We start from the raw sequence: 19,481 nt of genomic DNA, 5'->3' as shown, positions 1-19,481 counted from the left end.
TGTATGTGCAGTTGATAAAAAGTGACTTTACAATATTTGATGAAGGTTTTAACACAACTGGTGAAGGGAAAGAAAAAAACATTTGACATCACACAAAATTGCTATGATATACATAATATATATATATATATCTATAATATTTGGAAATGAAAAGACACTGAGGGTACAAGCAAAAAAGTAAATACTGCACAGACTTTCTTTGTAATATCTATTGTTTAATCTTCCTGTTTAAAAAAAACAACAAAAAACCTTAGTGCATTTGTTAAATTATCGTTTAACTGTAATTTGCATAATCTATAAATATTACATAAGGAGATATGTTACAGAAAAGTTTGTATCACAAGTAAACGGGCATGAAATGCAGGTCATGAGAACAGAAGTATAGTGTATCTTCACAGTAATATCTGAATACCATCAGTAGTATGTGTTTGATGATACCGACCTTGAGGTTACATTGCAGCCCAGAATAAACATTTGGATGATTACTTGCATAATATTATCCCACAGAGGGTCCTAATGTACTGGTGAAGCATTTCACTTATAGTGCATATACAGACATGTGTAAGGCCCACAGCTACAGATAATGGACCCTTTTCCATTACAGAGGACCTGAGCAGATATCAAAACTTCAAATGTTGGTGCAGGGAAAAACAAAATTGACATATATTTCATAAAGGACAAATGTCAATAGTTACATCCAATGATCTTCGTTCTTTAACATCTCAACAGTAGTCGTCTTTAAAGTTCCCAGAGGATACTTTCTCCTCAAGCAAATCCTTGTCGCAGAACACCACCCACTACAGTGTTTGATCAAGTTAGGTCCATGTTGTTCTTTCCAGCATTGCTCATGAGTCTGAGTGGGTTTGTAAATCAGGAGGACTTCATTTCAGCTCAGTTCATTTCAGCTCAATATCTTTCACAGGAGCTCGAAGCCATTTCGTTTGTTTTAATGGTGTAAAACAAAGTGTTTTCCTCTCTCAGTATGGCAGATTGCATGACAGACAAGTAGAGCCCTGGAGATAAAGAGCCACATATGGCATGGAACTGGAAAAGCCCGCCAGCAGTCATATTAAATGTCTGACCAAAGCTGTGGTGGAAAAACGCATTTTCGCTGTCAATCTGCAGCTGTCCAGTTCTTGGTTTCCTGGCTCATCATGACCAACATATACACACAAGAGACTAGAAGAGCATGTTGAGGGACGAGTGCCGCTTTTCCCCGTTTGGATGCCTGCTGACCAGCCACTATCAATTATCATCCAAACCCAATTTTTGCCAGCTTTGCCTTTGTTTACAATGTGTCCCTTAGTCTAACGTCCATGAGAATATCCCCTGGGGTCCCGATGGTACCTAGTTGATGGAAGACAGTTCATACACAGGTCCCTTGGTGGTGCACAGTGTGTTTGCGGTGCTTCAGACCCAGGCCTCTTTCTTTGAAGTCCATTACTCGCTGTTGTGATGTGTCTACCAGAGCGCTGGCTATAGCAATACCTAGAAGCCCAATGAGAAAAGAGAGTTAATAGAGAATTATATAACATGCTGCTTTCATTTTATATCATTGTATTATATATGTGGCTTGATGATGGCTGATGATAATCCATGTTATTTGGTCAATAAATGTCCTATCCCTAGGTTTTCTGAAGTTCCACTCTCCACTGTAGAGGTAAATGTGGAGTTCCACAAGGTTCTATTGTGGGTCCCCTCTTGTTTTTCTATGTTTCCTCATTACAGTATTAAATGAGGGATCTGCTTTAACGGGAAAAACTTCCCCACCATGCATAAATGTAAAATATTTAATAGATATATGAATACTTTAAGATTTGGAAATATAAATGACACCAGAACCTTAAAGCTAAATACAGCTTACCACATCTGGTAAAATGGGCCCCATTCTGTTTTGTTTAAAATTGTAACATTATTTGTAGACATGTCAAAGAAATGTGTATGTATATATATATATATATATATATATATATGCATACAATGAGAATAGAGCAGAAAAAAGCAAAGATAGCTTCTGCTGATGTGACGGGTGGAGACACATGTCATCCTACCAGTAGGCATCTCATAACATCCAGAAAACATTTTATCCACATCTCTCCAGCTCGTGTTGTCGGGCTTCAGCAGAGAGCATTACACTGAGTTCACTGAAGTGTAACTCCCACCATCCTGCCTCTTTCGCTTTCTTACCCTTTCTCCCCCTTTCTCCCCCTCACCATCCAGCAGGATGCCATACCTCTCAAAACAACTTCTGCATCTGATTCTTGACTCTCGCTCTCCACAGCAGGGCTTACAGAGAGCAGGCCAGCTGCACCAAGGCATCAGATACCTCGCACCATTGTGCTACCTTGGCAGTAGCTGCTGTTGTTAATGTGGATTTAGAGTCATGGCAGCTCTTGTGAGTGCAGCTAGTCCTGTCTTCCCCTCCTGACAACCGTGGGCTTGACAATACATGGTCATTATGACAAGAGCTCAATCTGCCAGGATGCAGGAGCCAAATGAACAAAACAGGCAAACAGAGGAGGGAATCTGTTGTGCTCTTGATATGATTTGGATGCAGGATGTTTTCAGCATTTCACACTCAAGTGATTCTTGGGATTTTTTTAGTGGACGAAAGGGAAAAGCCGATTATCCAGTTGCTCAGTGTGTGCCTTGTGAGTAAACTTGACTCTGCAGGTTTATGTATGTGTGCACGCACCTGTGCACTTACATATTTTGCAGTTCTGATACAGCAAGCAATACAGAGCAATATGGCAGACAACAGTTATGTACTCTCTCATCGACTAGCAACAGCTGGGCTTTTGAAATTTGGCTCATCATGGTTGTTGTTTCACTTTGGCACTTTGGTTTGTTTTGTCTACCACAGACAATGCTTACATTTAGTTTTTGTTGCTATGGGAAGTTGTGGTTTGGTCCCAAGTCTGTATATTTCAGGAGTAAACACACCTCCATAAGAGTTTGTGAGGTTGCCACTTTACTTTCAGGCCACTTCAATGCAGTGCCATTAGGGTGTTTGGTTTTTAATTGTGTTATGACTATTTATAAAGCTGATAATTGAAGTACTTGGTAAAGATTGGCTAAGAGATGAACAGGGTAGTGGAAGAAGATAAATAAGAAAGGAGACTAGCTGAAATTACAAAAATAAACTATTAAAAAGCTGTTAAGACAGACAAACATACTTTGTCGTCCATTTGCTGTTTTCAAGCTACGTAGCCTACGTTGACATTCAACGAATGCACAAAGAAATACAAAGATGCTTGCGACCTTATTGAAATTATTATTAAATTGAGACTGTTTCATAAGGTGAATCTTTCTCACACCAACTATAAATAAACATAAGATACGATGCTTATTGTTTTGCAGTATTTTGTTATTGTGGTGTTGTTCTTTTAAATACTTTTTTCAAGTATGTTATGTATGCAGCGTTTTAAAAGAATATAAAAAGCCCAAAAAGAAAAAAAAACATGCCACTGATTAAAACTCAAATTATGTTCTTAGTGGTCGGTGGAAAAAAGCACTGCTGTTTCAGTTGTATAATTAAACAACTTTAAACTTCAATTATATAATCCAAACTATGTTCAATAGTTAGAAGGAAAGGCAGGGGGACTTGTGATGAGAAGAAAAGACAAACGAGAAGAGGAAAGGTTTAGTAAATGATTCACCTTCATGTAAAAGGAGAGGAAGTGGAATAAGACAAGGGACAGGTGAGGGACGGAAACAACATTTCAGACATTATCTAACTTAAGCTGCTCCGATCAGACAGACAGCTGTCTGTGAACTTGAGGCCAAGACAAATGTAACAGGAATGCCACCAGCTATTTCACATCAAAAAATCACCTCCACAAGACATCAAATGAATGGCCCATCTGTCTGAGCGTGGTGTGCAGGCAGCATGATTTGCAGTCGTACACACCTGTCTACTGCGTCTACGATAACGATGTACAAGCTGCGGCTCGTAGCTGTCACGAATTTCGTTACATTTTTTCTCTTAATTTGATGCTATTTGGTGTTTATTACTGGAGCACCTGTGGCATGTGACATTCAACATGGGAGAAGGTGCAGCGGGCCTCGAGACGATCACCGTCCACGGCCAACCGCCTGGCTAGATCCTTGAACCCTGAAGGTATAAAACACCAGTACTCTTATCACGACCAGTTCCAATGAAAGACTGACCGGGAAAGTTAAAGTAGACACTTATTAATTTGGGACCTGACATCTGAATATTCGTCCATCAAAATAGCTTTTACCTTTGACAAATTGCCATCGTAATTGTGTTGATGTTTCCGGGTGAACACGCACATCTCCATTTGCAAAATGAAATTGGTCAAAAGTAATCAAATTATACTGCAGGTGAGTGCAAGTGCTCATTTGCTGCCGTGGCGACCGGCCGCGTTGATGTGATTGTTTTGTGAGGTGACGCATCATTAACACCCCCTCACACAACGATCCTCCCCTCCTCCTGATAGACTAACTGGGTCATTAGCAAGGGACAGCATTCCTCAGAAAACACATATTGGCACATGTCTGATGTCCAAAACTGGGACTGCAGCTGGAAAACATCTGTGTCGGGAGGAGCCCTCTTGCTAACCCGGTGACAAACCTCACAGCCAGGCACTCCTCTCCTTCTAAACATCAAAGCCTGGCTTCTGAGTTCGTGCTCGCCCTCAATCAAGGCACCAGGGACGGCCGCCTGCTTAGGATCCAGTATAATAGTAAACAGCATCGTCTGTTCCTCGAAGCGAAAGAAAATGAAAGTCAGTCAAACAGTAACACATTGATGTATTCAAATATTTATGCATCTGTGAGGCACTGATTTCAGGTTTTAAAAGACCAGCAAACATGACGCACAACTACGACTGCTTTGATGTACGCATGTGAGATTGAAGTTTGATCCCGAGTAACTAGGATGCCTTTCATTAATAGTACATGCCAGTGCTTGGCAGAGCCTTTCCTTTCTTGTTTGAATAATGCGAGATGAAAAATATCTCCAAATTACCTGAAATTCATATTTCAATGTCTCTATAAAGATATGTCGGGCAACACAATGGTGGAAGGATATACCCAAAAAGTTGAGGCAGATGCTTTGTAGTCCTAAAAAGAGGTTCAAAAGTTGGGATTTATTTGGCAACATCATTTAACTAAAACAGGACGCATCGGCGATACAACAGTCCTCATTAGGGTTCTGACCATGCCTTTACTTCTCTTTCCTGAATATTTTTATGCATCTGATCCAATTTGTCAGTCAGAACATGTGTTGTTTTACTTATCCTTAGACATATTTAAAACTGTTCATTCAATCATTTTAACAGCAGCTTTTGCTTTGTTGAATGGCAGCTCTAATATGGGAACAAAACAGGCGAAACAACAGGTAAGGTGAGGACAGTGACTTGATATGACCAGACCTTCATGTCCATAAAAATGAATAAATGAGCTGTCAGAGTAAATACCACCGAGTATTGGACTAAAAGTCAACAAGCAGACGGATGAAGGAGTGGGGGTCGACAGGGAGAGCGCATCCCAGTGGGGCGGATGGTTCCAAAGACAGAGAGGATCAAAGTATCGGAGATCCATTCCGGGTCAATGGAGCTCGGTTTCCGAGCGATGCCCTCCGATTCCTGTCAAGCAGCTATCCAGTCAGACACCCAGTGGGAGACAGTGGGACACAGGGGGGGAGGGTGTGAGGAGGGCCATGCAGAGAGAGGAAGAAAAGCCACTGGTGCTACAGCAACGCTCACGGGCCAGTAGTCACCGAGTGTTGAGAGAAATACCTAACACTTCCAACAACTCCAAAGCTATCTTAATAACATGCAGCTGGTTAATAACCAGTAATGCCCAAATAAGGAGAGGGAACTTTTGGGGTTTTGTTTATCATAACAGTAGCAACAGTAAACCTGGGAACCACAAAGGACAGTGATCAATGCCTACTGCTTAAAGGGTTCTCTCTTTTCTTTCTATTTCTACTCGTAAAACTAGAGACAGGGTTGATCAAGCTATAACATCTGAGATAAATATGACGGATTTCTGACCTTCTTCACTTAGCTTTTTTTTTAAGCAGAAGATAAGTATGCTGTCTTTGTTTGCCGAGCAATTACAGAGCAAAATAAAGCCAGCAGGTAACTTCATTAATCCAAGTGTTGTCTCAGACTGGTTTTCATAGCGGTGTCCTTTATGTTTTTAATGCGAATGACCAAAATCTATTTTCTGTTCAGGGATAATAAATTAGACTTTTTTTCTCCCTTTAGGAAGAGGGCCAAAGTGAGAGTGATACAGCACAAAGGCTGAAGATGCTTTGTCAGCACTGAGAGAGAGAAGAGAGAAGTGTAGAGAGAATAGAAGGCAACAAAGCTGAACCGGAAGAACTAAGCACAGACGCCCTGTCAACATATGCCTGTGACATGCATAGTGTCTTTTCAAAATAAGCTTCCTTCTCACAGGAAGTTAAGGTTACCAAGTTAGTTTTAGGAAAAGAGCGTGGTTTAGGTTTAGGTTAACTTCATGTGACTTCCAAGTGACCAAAACACCATAAGAAGCACATGGGGGAGCTGAAACCAACACACAAACATCATTTTAGGTCAGAACTGGTGCTTAGTTAGATATGCAATCTTGTCATATACTTTTCAGTCGTGTTGCAGTCAAGACCACTTAAACCAAGACCAGAGTATATCGAGACCATGTCAAGACCAAGACCAAGACCAAGGCAGGACGAGACAGGGTCAAGACCAGACCAGTGCGAGAACCCACACTGCATGACACACTTGCGATAAAATGTCTTGATAAAATAATCAAAAGTAATTGCTGAGGTGAATTTGATGTGTGGGGAGTTTTCTCTGTTTTCTCTGAGCAATCACAGTAATAATGTTATAATGTTAATGCAACAATTGAATGTAATTTTCACTACATGAAGAAATGGAAAGACAGAGAGATTGTAAAGGACTAGAAGAGAGAGGAGAAGTGAGGATGCAAAGGAAAGGGAGAGAAGAGGGAGGATTATATGTTCTTCCTACGTCTGAGGATTTATCAAAGCATATTGCTGCAGCAATGTGAAAATCTGGTTTTATGGGTGAGGGGGCGTCGACATGAACTCTTACTACTTACTGCACTTAATTAGCAACTCCTACAATCACTCAACTACGTCTCCGTCTGTATCTCTCCAACTTTTTACCTGTTTTCACTTTCAGTATTTTTAAGAACTTACATCTCTTCTATCGAACCTCTCAGCCTTTTAATACCCCCTCTCTCACGCTGCTCTTTCTATTTTTACTTACAAAGACTTCTTACAGTACCTGTAGTCTCTTCCTCTTTCTACACCTCTCGCTCGCTCTCAGATATTCCCGGCACTATCTCTGGTGCTGAATAGGCGGATTAGCGCAGGAAACTAAAGGCGGCTGTGAATACCGCTGCGCCTCCATCTCTATTGACCCACCATCTAAGCTTGAGAGAGAGAGAAAGAGCAGCTGAGAATGAAATGTAACCCACTGTCTTTCTCTTTCTCTTATTCCTCAACAATTCCACGGCACCAAATTGAGAATATGTGCAGCCTGGTAAACCCATTAACCGCTGATTGAGCCCCATTTTATTTGAGGCACTAAAATATGAAACAACTGCAGCTGTGCGAGGCACAACCTAACGTGGTAAGTTTGACAGGAGACAGTTTGTGGAGATGGAAGACTGGTGACTGCAGCCAAAAGTAAGATCTCATTCCCCTTTTTTTCCATCCCTCCCTCCCTCTGTTTCACCAGTCCTGACTGTCAGTCCCGTTCTCCTGCTTTGTCCATCATGTCAGGCCACTGTGACTTTGAATCCGTCAAACAGTCACTCAGTGGTCAAACTGTTCCTTCTGTGCGGGTCGCTCTCGCGAGGCAGGCACAACGTGTGACTCGTCCACTGCAATTTGTCTGACAACAGCTGTCAGCCACACTAACTGCAGCCGGTCGCCCCTATTCACTGGCTTTAAAAACACAGCGATACGTGTGCTACGTGAGTGTGTTTCCATCTCGCTAGATCAGAGCGAAGAAAAAGAAAAAAGTCATACATGAGCTAAGAGACCTCGTCTACTTCTGCAGCTTGTAATCTCATCACACAGACTAGCCAGTGGAGAGAGAGAGGAACGCAGAGTGTGAAACCCAACACTTAGCTAATAAAAGAAATGCTCATCATCGATGCTATTTCCAAACACGTGATGCAGTAAAAGTGTCCGTGTATCTGAGGACAGGTACTTCCTTAGGATATGCAGTTCCTCCAGTGTTTCCTGCTTCAGCCCTGGGATCTCCTCCCATTTGGATGTATCTGGAAAACCTCTAAAGGGAGACATCCATAAGAAAAACCTGCTCAAAAGCAAAAGCCACTAAATCTGAAGACATTCAACATGAGAACGCAGCGGTTCTACTCTGACCCCCTTCCTGGTGTCTTGCCTCTTCACCCTGTCCCTAAGGCTGAACCCAGCCCCCCTGCAAACGAAAGTCAATTCGGACACTTGCAGTCTCATTGTTTTGGTCACTACCTAAAGCTCATGGCCGTATGTGAGGGTTAGAACACAGCTTTACTGGTAAATGGAGAGCTTTCAGGCTCATTGTTACACACAACACCCACATTACTGCTGGAGTTTCACCAATCTGCCTGTCGATCTTGTGCTCCATCTACAGCCTACAGACTCGCTGTCAGTCAGTCAAACTAGCGTTTGCTAGTTTGACTGACTGAATTGCAGTCTTTTTTTCTCCTCTTCTGAAACCAACATGGGTGTCTTCTCTTCTCCTCCCTCTTACGTATAAAGGGTCAAAGGTAATTGGTAACAGCTCAGGGGAGCCGAGAAAAGAAGGAGAAGAAGAAAACAGCGAGAAGAAAGAGAAGACAGTGCGAGGGAGGGTGAGCTAAAAAAAGGCTCTCTCATCGAGGATTCCTCTTGAAGTGTCTCCCATTGAGGGTGGGCGGAGCTAGCCTGCAGTAACTTCACGTTCGTACATGCTAACATCAATGGAGGACTGCTGTCTGACCCTATGGAGATTGTTCTCTGGGGAGCAGGGGTGGGAGGATAGAGGGAGGAGAGGAGCCAGACTGGGGACTGATGATGGGAGGGCGATTTCTGTTTTTTTATGAAGTCCAACACTTTTATCGTCTCCTTGGTGTATCATGTGTGGTTACGTGTTGGAATCTGTGATCATGATTCTCTGATCACTACACAAACACACAAGTAGACACAACCATTGACTTAAGGTTTCAAACACTGGTAACAACAACAGCTATTTCATTGATTTGATGAGAAAAACAACAGAAGAGCCTGGACGTCCCCAAGAGAGCAGCCCGCCTAGAACTGACAAGCCTCTTATTGGCACTAATTTCCTGAAAATCTGTCTACTGCTGCTGCTGTGATGAGCTAATGTCCAAACAACAGGCAGCAGAAGGTGGTGAATAGAAGAAAAAAACACCAGAGCACTCTGGACACTGTCTTTAAGCAATGTAAATCTCCTTAACCTGCAGTTTTGTCGTCTGAAATTGCAGTGCTGGACTTCTGCCAATGGCCAATCCGGTTGTTGCAGTGAAACCATTAAGGAAAACTATAGCTCCAAGAGCCAGTTCCAGTTATGGTTGGAAATTTTGGCTGACCGGTTGGGTTCAGCCAGTTTGTGTCTTGAAGATATGGGCCAAAATTCGGGTTTGTGTTTAAGGCCAGGTCTAATCCTTTTCAAAGATCTGAGATACTTCCATTATGTCATTTAAACATATCCATCTCTAAAATCAATCGAAAGACATCTTACAACACTTGAAATAATTTAAATGAACTTTGCATCATTCGCATCTCCACTTAATGTGACCTTTTGACAAGCGTAGGCTGCCTACAGTCAGCAGTTGCAAAGCAACCACAAATGGCATACAAACTGGAACTTAGGCTCTTGTGATTTAGCTTAGAGTTTACTGCTTTTCCAGTTGGTCCTAATGCACTTGTTACCAATAACCATAGGTTATCGTTTTATCATCATCATATAATGACCTCTGGGTAGAGTAAACTTTCACTTTCTGTCTCTTACCCACACATTCTCACACAGACCCTTTTCCTTCCCTCCTCTGTATTAGACTCCAGTGACTGTTGATATGTTTTAAAGGCTTCGTATTCTGTTAAACATAAAGCTCCTTCTAGGTTGGGGAAAATGCTTTCTTGCAAAGTGCTTCAATAAACCGTCTGCCGGGTACTCGTCGTATTGGAGGCTTTGCTTCCTGTTTGGAGGAACAGAGGCTCCTCACACCTGCTCCAGTTACATACAGCACAGACACTGACAGCAGTCTCCCCAAAAAAGCTGCAGGAGAGAATACAAATATAAAGAGAGAAAGGTCTGGGAGACTAACTGTATGAGAGGTGGACTCAGGTGGAAGATGAGATGGAGGGAGAGAAGATTGGCTTCATGCTGACGGTGCACAACGCGCCAGGCCTCGGTTAGGTCTGGAGGAAGTGCTGCTGTCTTTTCAGTGATGTCCACAGCTGCGTGGTGGTCGGCTGCAGCGAACGGGGGATATCGCATGTCGTACGTCTATAGCGGCAACATGAGCTCAGACTGTGGAAAGTCCGGAAGGCTCATTTAGGGGAACAATTGATCCAACAGTAAGTGTTGAATGGAAACCAGGCAGCTCTAACCACATCAGACCTTTTTTGAAATGTGCCATATGTCAAGAGTCTGTCTGAATAATTCATTATATCACTGCACAAGATGTGCTGATGCTTATAGAAAGAGCATACTGGTGTCACAATATAAAACCAGTTTGATTTTAACCGTATGCCAGAAATTGTCAATCTGCAGAACTTTCGTCATGTTGCTGCTTCCCTGTGGAGTTTTTCTGCTTTCTGCATTAATACAGTGTAGTTTGAGAACTAAGCAGAATTTCCTACAAAACCACCTCCCAGCAGTGAAATAACGTACAAATTACGGATTTGTAATAGTTTTGTTTTGTATAAATGATTTATTTTTCTTGTGAGTACAAGTTGGATCTCCCATTGGACCAGGCCGGTTGTGGCAGGTATGATGGTAACTGGATATCTGTAGGAACGGACCACGGTAGACGTGGAGCGGTAGAATGACCTTTTCTTCTTCTTTATGGATCACCTCTTCTTTTGCCCTGTAGCTTGCCAACTTGGCAATGATGGACCGGTACGTTGCCTGTAGGTCAATGGGTTCGGGTGCCAGTGCCCTGTGTGCTCTTTCGGGGATTTTGAGTTCCATATCACATTGAGAATCAAGCCAGTCCCTCACTAGGTCTTCCAGGAAACTGGAGATGACGTATGCCATAAATTTGATTATCATATCTGGGAGCCCGTCCTTCCTAATCAGATTAGCCCACTCAACGGGCTTTACACTACATGTCATCATTCACCCATTCACACACTGATGGCAAGGGAAACCATGCAAGGTGCCACCTGCCAATCAGGACTAAACTAATTCACATTCACACCCATTCATACACTGATGGCACAGCCTTCCAAGCAATTTAGTTCAGCGGTCTTACCCAAGGACACTTCGACATGGACTGGATCGAAACCGCCAAGTTTCCGATTGGAAGAAGACCCGCTCTACCTCTGAGCCACAGAGTTTTCATACTTGTTGTTGCAACCCTGCTTTCCATCAAGTACAAAAATACACTGATGTATTTTCTGTCATGTTTTCAGGGTTATTTTACTGAACCGTCAGGGAGCACAGAAATCAAGCTGCCATCTTAGGGGGGCGACTGTGGTAGAGCGGGTCGTCCTTCAATCAGTAGATCGGCTCCTCTAGTCCATGTCTATGTGTCCTTGGGCAAGACACTTAACCCCAAATTGCTCCAGCAAACTGCGTCACATGTGTGTGACTGCTAGATTATTACATCGAATGGTATCCCATACCATCAGAGTAGAGATGAGTGAATGACAAGTAGTGTTAAAGTGCTTTGAGTGGTCGGAAGACTAGAAAAGCGCCACACAAGCACAAGTCCATTTACCATCTTAGATAGGTAGATGTGCGGAACGCTCTAACGATGACAGGGGCGGGAAACATCAAGTCATATTTGATGAGGCATCAGACGCTATCACATTTTAGTGTGTTTACTCTGCTTTTTGTTCAAACTGCCAGAGCCTGTTTTACATGAGAGCTGATGGGAAGCCGCCTCGAGGCACACAAGAAGCACTGCTCGCTACATCTGGAGTCTTGTTAGACAGCTGCAGAAAACAGCTCAACTTGTAAAAAGGATCACAAATGGCGTTGACTGTTTTTGTGAGCCTACCGTGACGCCGATGAGGGATTTCATGGACCGCAGACAGCTGACAGTTTACAACAACAGCGACAATCAAATGAAAATGGAGAAATCCCCAGTAGGAGAGATGATATTTGTTACACTTAATCATAAAAAGGAACATTAGCTCTGGTAAGTGTCTGACAGTTGGACATGAATACCATCTGCTTATAGTGGCAGCTAGCTGGTCATTATGCATCTGCCTTTTTCCAAATGATCAGCACAAAGTATGATTGAGGCAGCACTTTTTCTCCCAATGATAGACATAATAGTGTGCGCCACCTTAAGCCGAGTTCACACTACATGACTCACAAAGTCATCGGATTGCTACTGCTCACACTACACAACTGGATTTTGTCGTGGTTTTCACAGTACATGACTGACTGGCGACAGTGGGTCACTGATGAGGTCGTCAAACCCAAGAAAACACACACGAGAAGTGACACAAGTCTTTACCTTTCATCTATTTTCCGATAGATGCAACAACAACCGTGGTCCGTGTTGCAAATGCAACATGTAGCCCACACAGTTAAAGGCGAACCCTCCCCCGGGTTTCCCCTCAACTCGTGTCTTGTGCTCTGATTGGCTGTAGCTCCCTGACAGACGCTGATATTTCTGCAATCAGATATCTGGGATGCGTCTGCGATGCATCGGTGAGCCTCCCTGTTCGCATCATAAACCACACACACCACTGCGGACGTTCTTTAGGTGATATGGCACCAAATAGGTCCGACACAATGTTGATGAAAAGGAAACAGAAGCTTCAGGTATCTCTAGCTAATACGCCAATGCAACTTCTTAGCTAAAATTGCCATAACTGTGTAACCTATGGAAATCATCATTACCCAAAATTGTCAGAATTTGCTTGAAATAAAAATTTAAAATGACTGCTCATTTGAGACGGATTAACAATTATCAAACCAAAAAACAGAGATGACATGACACATTGTACATGCTGTATACTTGTGTGTGTTTGTGTGAATCATACCAGACTGTCCTGGTGGAGGTATTCCAGATGGGACTCTGGGCAGATACAGCAGCACCGTCAGAACACCTGCTCTGCTCCCCCAACATGGCTCCATGGCTACGGGCTTCGGCACTGCCTGCACGCACGCAAACACACACACAGACAGTTATGGATAAACAAACAGGTACACAATGAGTACACACCTGACTATCTGAAGGATGTAGCAGATAACCAGAGCTCATGCCGCAGTATACAGATCCCCGCAGCCACCTCCCCCAGGATCAAAGCCCCCCGCTGGGGGAAGCAGGCTGACTTGCATCCCGTGGAGCTCCGCCTGCTGCACAGCTAATGCAGACAGGTAAGTGTGCAAAGACACACGTTTAGACATCAGCCATCACATTGATTCTAAACATGCAGGTTTTTATATCCATTGACTTCATCCCACCCAAAGAAGACACTTGACAAATGATCAAGAGAGAATTCTAGTGAGACAAATACGACATAAATCGTTTCATTTACTTTATGGAAAAAACTGGCTGTGTTGTTGTTTGTATATTACTTATTTTTTAATGCAGATTTACCAAACCAAAAAAATTACTTTTAAATAGACGTAAACTATTTACTTAATACTAAAACGAGACAAAACTGGAATAGTATGGATTTACCGAATACTTCCACAATAACATGCCCTTATAGTAAGAATTAAGTAAAAATAGCCTTCCCTATACTATAACAACCATCCTGCACAGTGCCCTTGGGACAGGCGTACTGTATATACGGTGTCTTACTATCGGTATAATGATATCTAATGGCTGGGGTAGTGTTTCCTTACATCTTGATACACAACGAGGAGGGGAGTCATTGAGCTATTGATCGGGTTTGACCCTTCTGCCACTCCGTACCACAGAGGTCACAGAGATAGACCCTGTGGTCTGTGGGGAAGTGAGACGTACACACCCACACACCCACACACCCACACACAGATATAATGTGTGGTTATAATGTTTTAATGCATTTCTTTGTGTTGTCCTGCTGCGCATCTCATTGACCAACCCTGTGTCCTAGAAATTACATTCAGGCTACATAGCACAGAATAATGTTACCACATACGTTTTGAAGGAAATGTTATTGGTGGCTATAGATTCCTGCTGATGTATTTCCCAGTCCAGGAAGTGCTACTCTACACCAGAGGTCACGAGGAAGTGGATCCAGTTGATGGTGGGTTTACAAAGTGCAGGGTTTTGACACCAGAGACTGGGGTCTGCGCCCTGCGTCCCACATGCTGTTACGTTTAGGCTACTAAAGCACTTGGTTAAGGGTAAGAACAGACCATGGTTTCCATGGACGAAGGTTTAATGCAGATTTGTCTGTTCATTGATGTGACATAAAAACTTTAAACTTCTACTGGATTGCCATCTTTTTTTTTTGACTAACGAACAGAAGAATATTAAACAGTTACACTATTAAAGCAGAGCTATTTAAATCCAATAGTAAAATATGTCAAACTGCATAAATAAAGCAAGTCACTGTGGAGGAGAACACCATCTGTGCTGGATAATTGTATATAAAGGTTTAAAAGAACAAACTGGCTGTCCATATATTTCATTGCTAAGGGTGACCTCCAAGTATAAACACTAAAACATAATCTGTGGGACTGAACTCAACTGTCAAACTTTTAAAACGTGGATCAAATCATTAAATACAGATGTATGTGGAGCACCCAGCATGCATGTAGGCTTTACAGAGTAATTAAAGGACACATCAACACATGAGGCTGCTGTCAAAGTAGTTATCAGCTTAACACAACCTGGATCACCTTGACACACACACACACACCCCTCTGGTGCTAATAGGTTTAAGTGCTGGAGCGTACAGCATAATTAGAGGCAAGAGGCTCCCGTGTTTGTCTAGTGTTTTCAGAGTGTCAGGAAATGATGAATTCCCTACTAACTAAAAACACACACACACACACACACACGCATGCAACTGACTCTGTAACTAACAAGCAACTTTCTCCTGATAAAAAGGCGATAATACACAGACAAAACAATGAGTCATTGTTCTGATTGGGGCTTTGTCGGTGAGAAAATGAAGAGAATAATTTAGGTGAGACAGAAATGATGTAAAATAAATAACAGGTGTTTGAAAACACGAGCATGTTACCTTGTTGTTGTAAAAGACACACACATTGTGACTGTGAAATGCACAAAGAACTAATGTTATTTACCTGGCAACTGTGGGAATGGTTTCTAAAGCAACAGTACTTTAGTTTGTGTGTGTGTGTGTGTGTGTGTAGTCACAATCCACTAGTTCCTTTGATCTACAGTGCACAGAAACCACAATAAAAAAGCACACACACACACTCACAATCATGTTTACGAGACACTATTTCCTCCAGGAAATGACCAGTTACTTGTGTTAACGGTCATTAAAACTCACACTCATGTAAACAGTTAAGATACCTGCAGAGCACTGAGGCAAGCAACGGCCACATGAGCACACGTCTGTGAGTACCTGGTGTTAGCTGCTCAAGTATGAAAACAACAAGATGTAGTCAGGTTAGAAAACAGGCGTGTCTTTGATTTTGGTCTAAGAAAGTAAAAGGGAAAACCATAAAATAAGATGAATACCATAAGTAGAAAATAAAATAACATTTTTTTTTAAATTTCTCACTATTGACATATGTGTGTCCTCAAGGATTTACGGTGGTGGCTGTGGTGGTGGAGCAGGTCGTTCACTAATCGTTAGATTGGCGGTTTGATCCCCGTCTACAGTCTACATGTCCAAGTGTCTTTAGGCAAGATGCTGAACCCCACATTGCTCCTGAAGGCTGTGCCATCGACGTGTGTGTGTGTGTGTGTGTGTGTGTGTGTGTGTGTGTGTGTGTGAATAAGCAGTTAGATTAGACTGATGGACAGGTGGCACCTCATAAGACAGCCTCTGCCATCAGTGTACTTTCATACAGTATCAAACTATTTCTACTTGGTGAATTAACAACACTCATCAGTAGCTACAATGTCACACGGTGTGTTTTGCACAAACACACCGTGGTTGAAGAACTGATGTATGTGTGTACACTTCCATTAGCATGTCGACTGGATGTGCGAGAGAGAGAAATAGAGGGCGTACATGATGAAGCAGAGCCAGCGTGATGTTACAACTGTAAGAGCTTTCTCTGGCTTCCTTCCCAACCCAATCACAATGAGTGAGAGAGAGAGAGAGAGAAAGAGAGAAAGAGAGAAAGAGAGAAGTGACAATTAAGAGGGAGGGAGAAGCGAGAGGTAGAAAAAAAGAGGGCTGAGTAGATAAAGTCAGGTAGGTGGAGTCCAGGTAGCCATTTCAGTCAATAGTAGAATCCTGCTGACCTGTCTGTCCAGTATAAAAGCTTTCTCAGCTGACAGCCACTCAGTAAAGTCGAAGAGAACAGCGGTTCTGACCTGACAGAGAGAGGGGGGAGGGAGGGAGGGAGGGAGGGAGAGCAAGGTCTCTTTCATTTTATTTATACTTTAAATACCAAGTGCCACTTAAGCCCAGACAACAGTTTTTGCTGACTGTGAGCAATGTTGAAATTGGCTACTTGGCAATACTGAGCGATATCAGTCCTTCATTCTACGAGGAATTATTGGAAAGAATCCAGAAGGATTTTTGTTTTTAGTGGTTTGGTGCCATTTTTGGTGAATGCCAGTTTATGTTTTTTTCAGAATTATTATTTGTAATGAGTTACAGTTACTACAGGAATGTGTTTTTGTCTGTTCAATGTCCAGTATGCTCTGTGTGCCTGCATCTTGTTACCCTCCCTGTCTTGGATCAGCTGACTGCCATCAGCCAGAGCTTAATACCTGCTTGCTTCATTAATCCTTAAAGATGATCCTCAACGAGGAGTTGTTTTTTCCCTCCAGTATAGCGATTTGCAATGTTTATATTCTTGACACGTGTCTCATGGTTAATCACACTTTCCTGTGAGAACAGAGCTATGGCAACCCGACGACCACGGCTAACGTCACCGCGGAGTATAGCGTCAGCGTCACGGCAGCATTGTCACACAATGTGCTTATCTGTGTGCGTAAGTAAAGTAAAGTTTGAGTTCATTATCGTGTTGGTTCTTTACCCTCGTGGTCATGTTTGCGTCAACATGCTCTTGAAAAGAAAAGAATGAGCTTCCGTCACATCGATGTGGCGTGACGCAAGTGGTGGTGGCTAGAAAGTAGCCTGTACCTCATGTCTGTTATTTATTTCACAGTAAAAAACCTGAAAATAAGAAACTCAGACAAGGTCACGTTAACTCTTCTTTTGAGTCCATTTATTCTGTCTCTTTGCTTTTTTCTTTCATTTATCAAAAAAAACAACCCAGAAAAAGAGGACATTTGTTTCAGCAGAAGCGAGGTCATTCAACAAAGTGCCAGTCTCATCTCTCTCCTCCTTTTATCTCCCCTCCTCACTGCTTCCTTCCTCCCCCTCCACATCGCATCTCCTCTCGTCTCTTGTTCCCGCTTCGAACAAACAGTTGTTGCACATTTTTGTCCACTGGATGAACAAAATGGTCAATTGAGCAGCATTTTCAGGTGTGTGTGGGGGGGGGGGGGGGGGGGGGTACTGCTACAGGAGCATGACGGATAAATTGAGTCAAGGGTTTATCGTCTAAATATCCGCTTCCTTTTCTTCTCCGTAGCTGTGTTCTCTCAGAGCTTTCAACTGAATGTTTTGTTCCGGATGTAGCGGCGCAAAAAACACAGTTGTGGTAAAGTGCAAATTCCTAAAACCAACCATCCAAATAAGTACGCAATTTACTGGTGGGAAGCAAGCAAGGCATGCGAATACAATCTGCTCTGAGAAACAGCAAAGTGGGGAAGGGATTGTTGTTTGAAATAAGCAGGAGCTACTGATACAGAGAACAGACATGTACACAATGGTGCTACAATCAACCCACACTGGTACAAATATGAAAGAAAAAAAGGTAACTTTTAACCAGCGATTTAGTTTGAATGCGGATTAAAAAATAAATGAAAATAAAATGATGACATTAATTTAAGCAGCCTGATGCTCACTGATCACAGAGGACAGTAACACTAAATTATAGAATTTGTTAATTGATACACAATTATCACAAAAATTAAAGTAATATGTATAAGTGAGCTTTCTCTTGTGTAGCAGCCACTGGTACCATCACCACCTTTAACCAGCAGTCCTGTCTTAGTTTGTGGGAGACTGAGCTCCGTCATACGTAGAGAGTTATGAGTTAAAGTGTAACTCTACTTGATGGCATTGAACAAATTGTTTCATCCTCATCTCAATTGAGAATTATTGAGGCTCTACTGGAAGTTATGAACAAGCACTAATGTATTTACATCCATCATCGTTATTATGGACTCCCATATGGAGAGGGACACAGGGAACAGTATATCAGTATATAACAGTATACGTGACTTCAACAGGCTGAATACTCCGTAGTAAATAGCGCTAATGCTGAACATGCTGGTGATGTCGGCGTTGTGCTTTCAACCAAAGAGGAAAAGGAAAGACAGCAATGTAGCAGAATAAGCAAAGTGTTAAACATAACTTGGTTGGTACCTCACAGCGAGGTACCGATCACAACCGCAACACCACTGCTCAGAATGATTTAACGATGTGTCCGGAGGTCAGAGGATGAATACTCTTGTTTCCCTTTGAGTGTCAAACTAGTTTTATGCCAATTAGGCACATTTCCATCACCTGGTTCGGCGTGAACAGACGGAGAAGCAGAAGTAGGGGTTGCAAGCCTGAAATAAAACAAGCCCCCTAACCCGTAGAAAAGAGAAGCCTGGAGAGAGGCCTTCAGGATATTTGTTTCAATTGTTACAAGTTTTAATTCTGCTTTCACGTCAGCTAGTATTGGCCGTGCCTCATGCTGTCCGGAGACGGAGATAAACGAACGCAGCGGAAACAGCTGATCAGTCGTGTGATTTCAAATGTTTGAGTCAGAACTTATTGGACGAAGGCGACGCCGCATCTAATTTAGTATATCGACACTCAAACCACCTCAAGTGAGCGTAACAAACTTTTTTTGCACCATTGAGGAAGTTTTGTTGAATTTTGACAGCTTTTCTAATGCGATACTTCGAAATGCGCATTAAAAATATGTTAATGGTAACACGGCTAGTGTGAAGAAATCATCTCCATCCTCTGCCTTTCCGAATTCCTCCCCTGTCCTGCCTCCAGATCGCCTCCTCAGCTCCCCTCGTTGTCCCTTACGCTCCTCACTGTCAGGCCTCTCCATCTTGCCCATTACTTC

The 19,481-nt window shown here is 42.6% G+C and overlaps 1 protein-coding gene across 1 annotated transcript in view; it reads right to left on the bottom strand.

The window, feature by feature from the left end:
* Positions 1–1,366: 1,366 nt before the first annotated feature.
* atrnl1a (attractin-like 1a) overlaps positions 1,367–19,481 on the bottom strand; it is a 194,736-nt gene continuing 176,621 nt past the window's right edge. The window contains exons 29-30 of the mRNA XM_076104205.1: positions 13,235–13,349; positions 1,367–1,488 (exon numbers count right to left, since the gene is read on the bottom strand). Of these exons, the coding sequence (XP_075960320.1) occupies positions 1,367–1,488; positions 13,235–13,349 (237 nt within the window). The remainder of the gene's footprint in view (positions 1,489–13,234; positions 13,350–19,481) is intronic.

This window comes from Anarhichas minor, unplaced genomic scaffold (assembly GCF_050575085.1).
Source record: "Anarhichas minor isolate MPS153535 unplaced genomic scaffold, ASM5057508v1 ptg000029l, whole genome shotgun sequence".
In the NCBI taxonomy this organism is placed as follows: Eukaryota; Metazoa; Chordata; class Actinopteri; order Perciformes; family Anarhichadidae; genus Anarhichas; species Anarhichas minor.
Note: the sequence above shows the minus strand (reverse complement) of the source record. Positions and strands in the feature narration are given on the sequence as shown.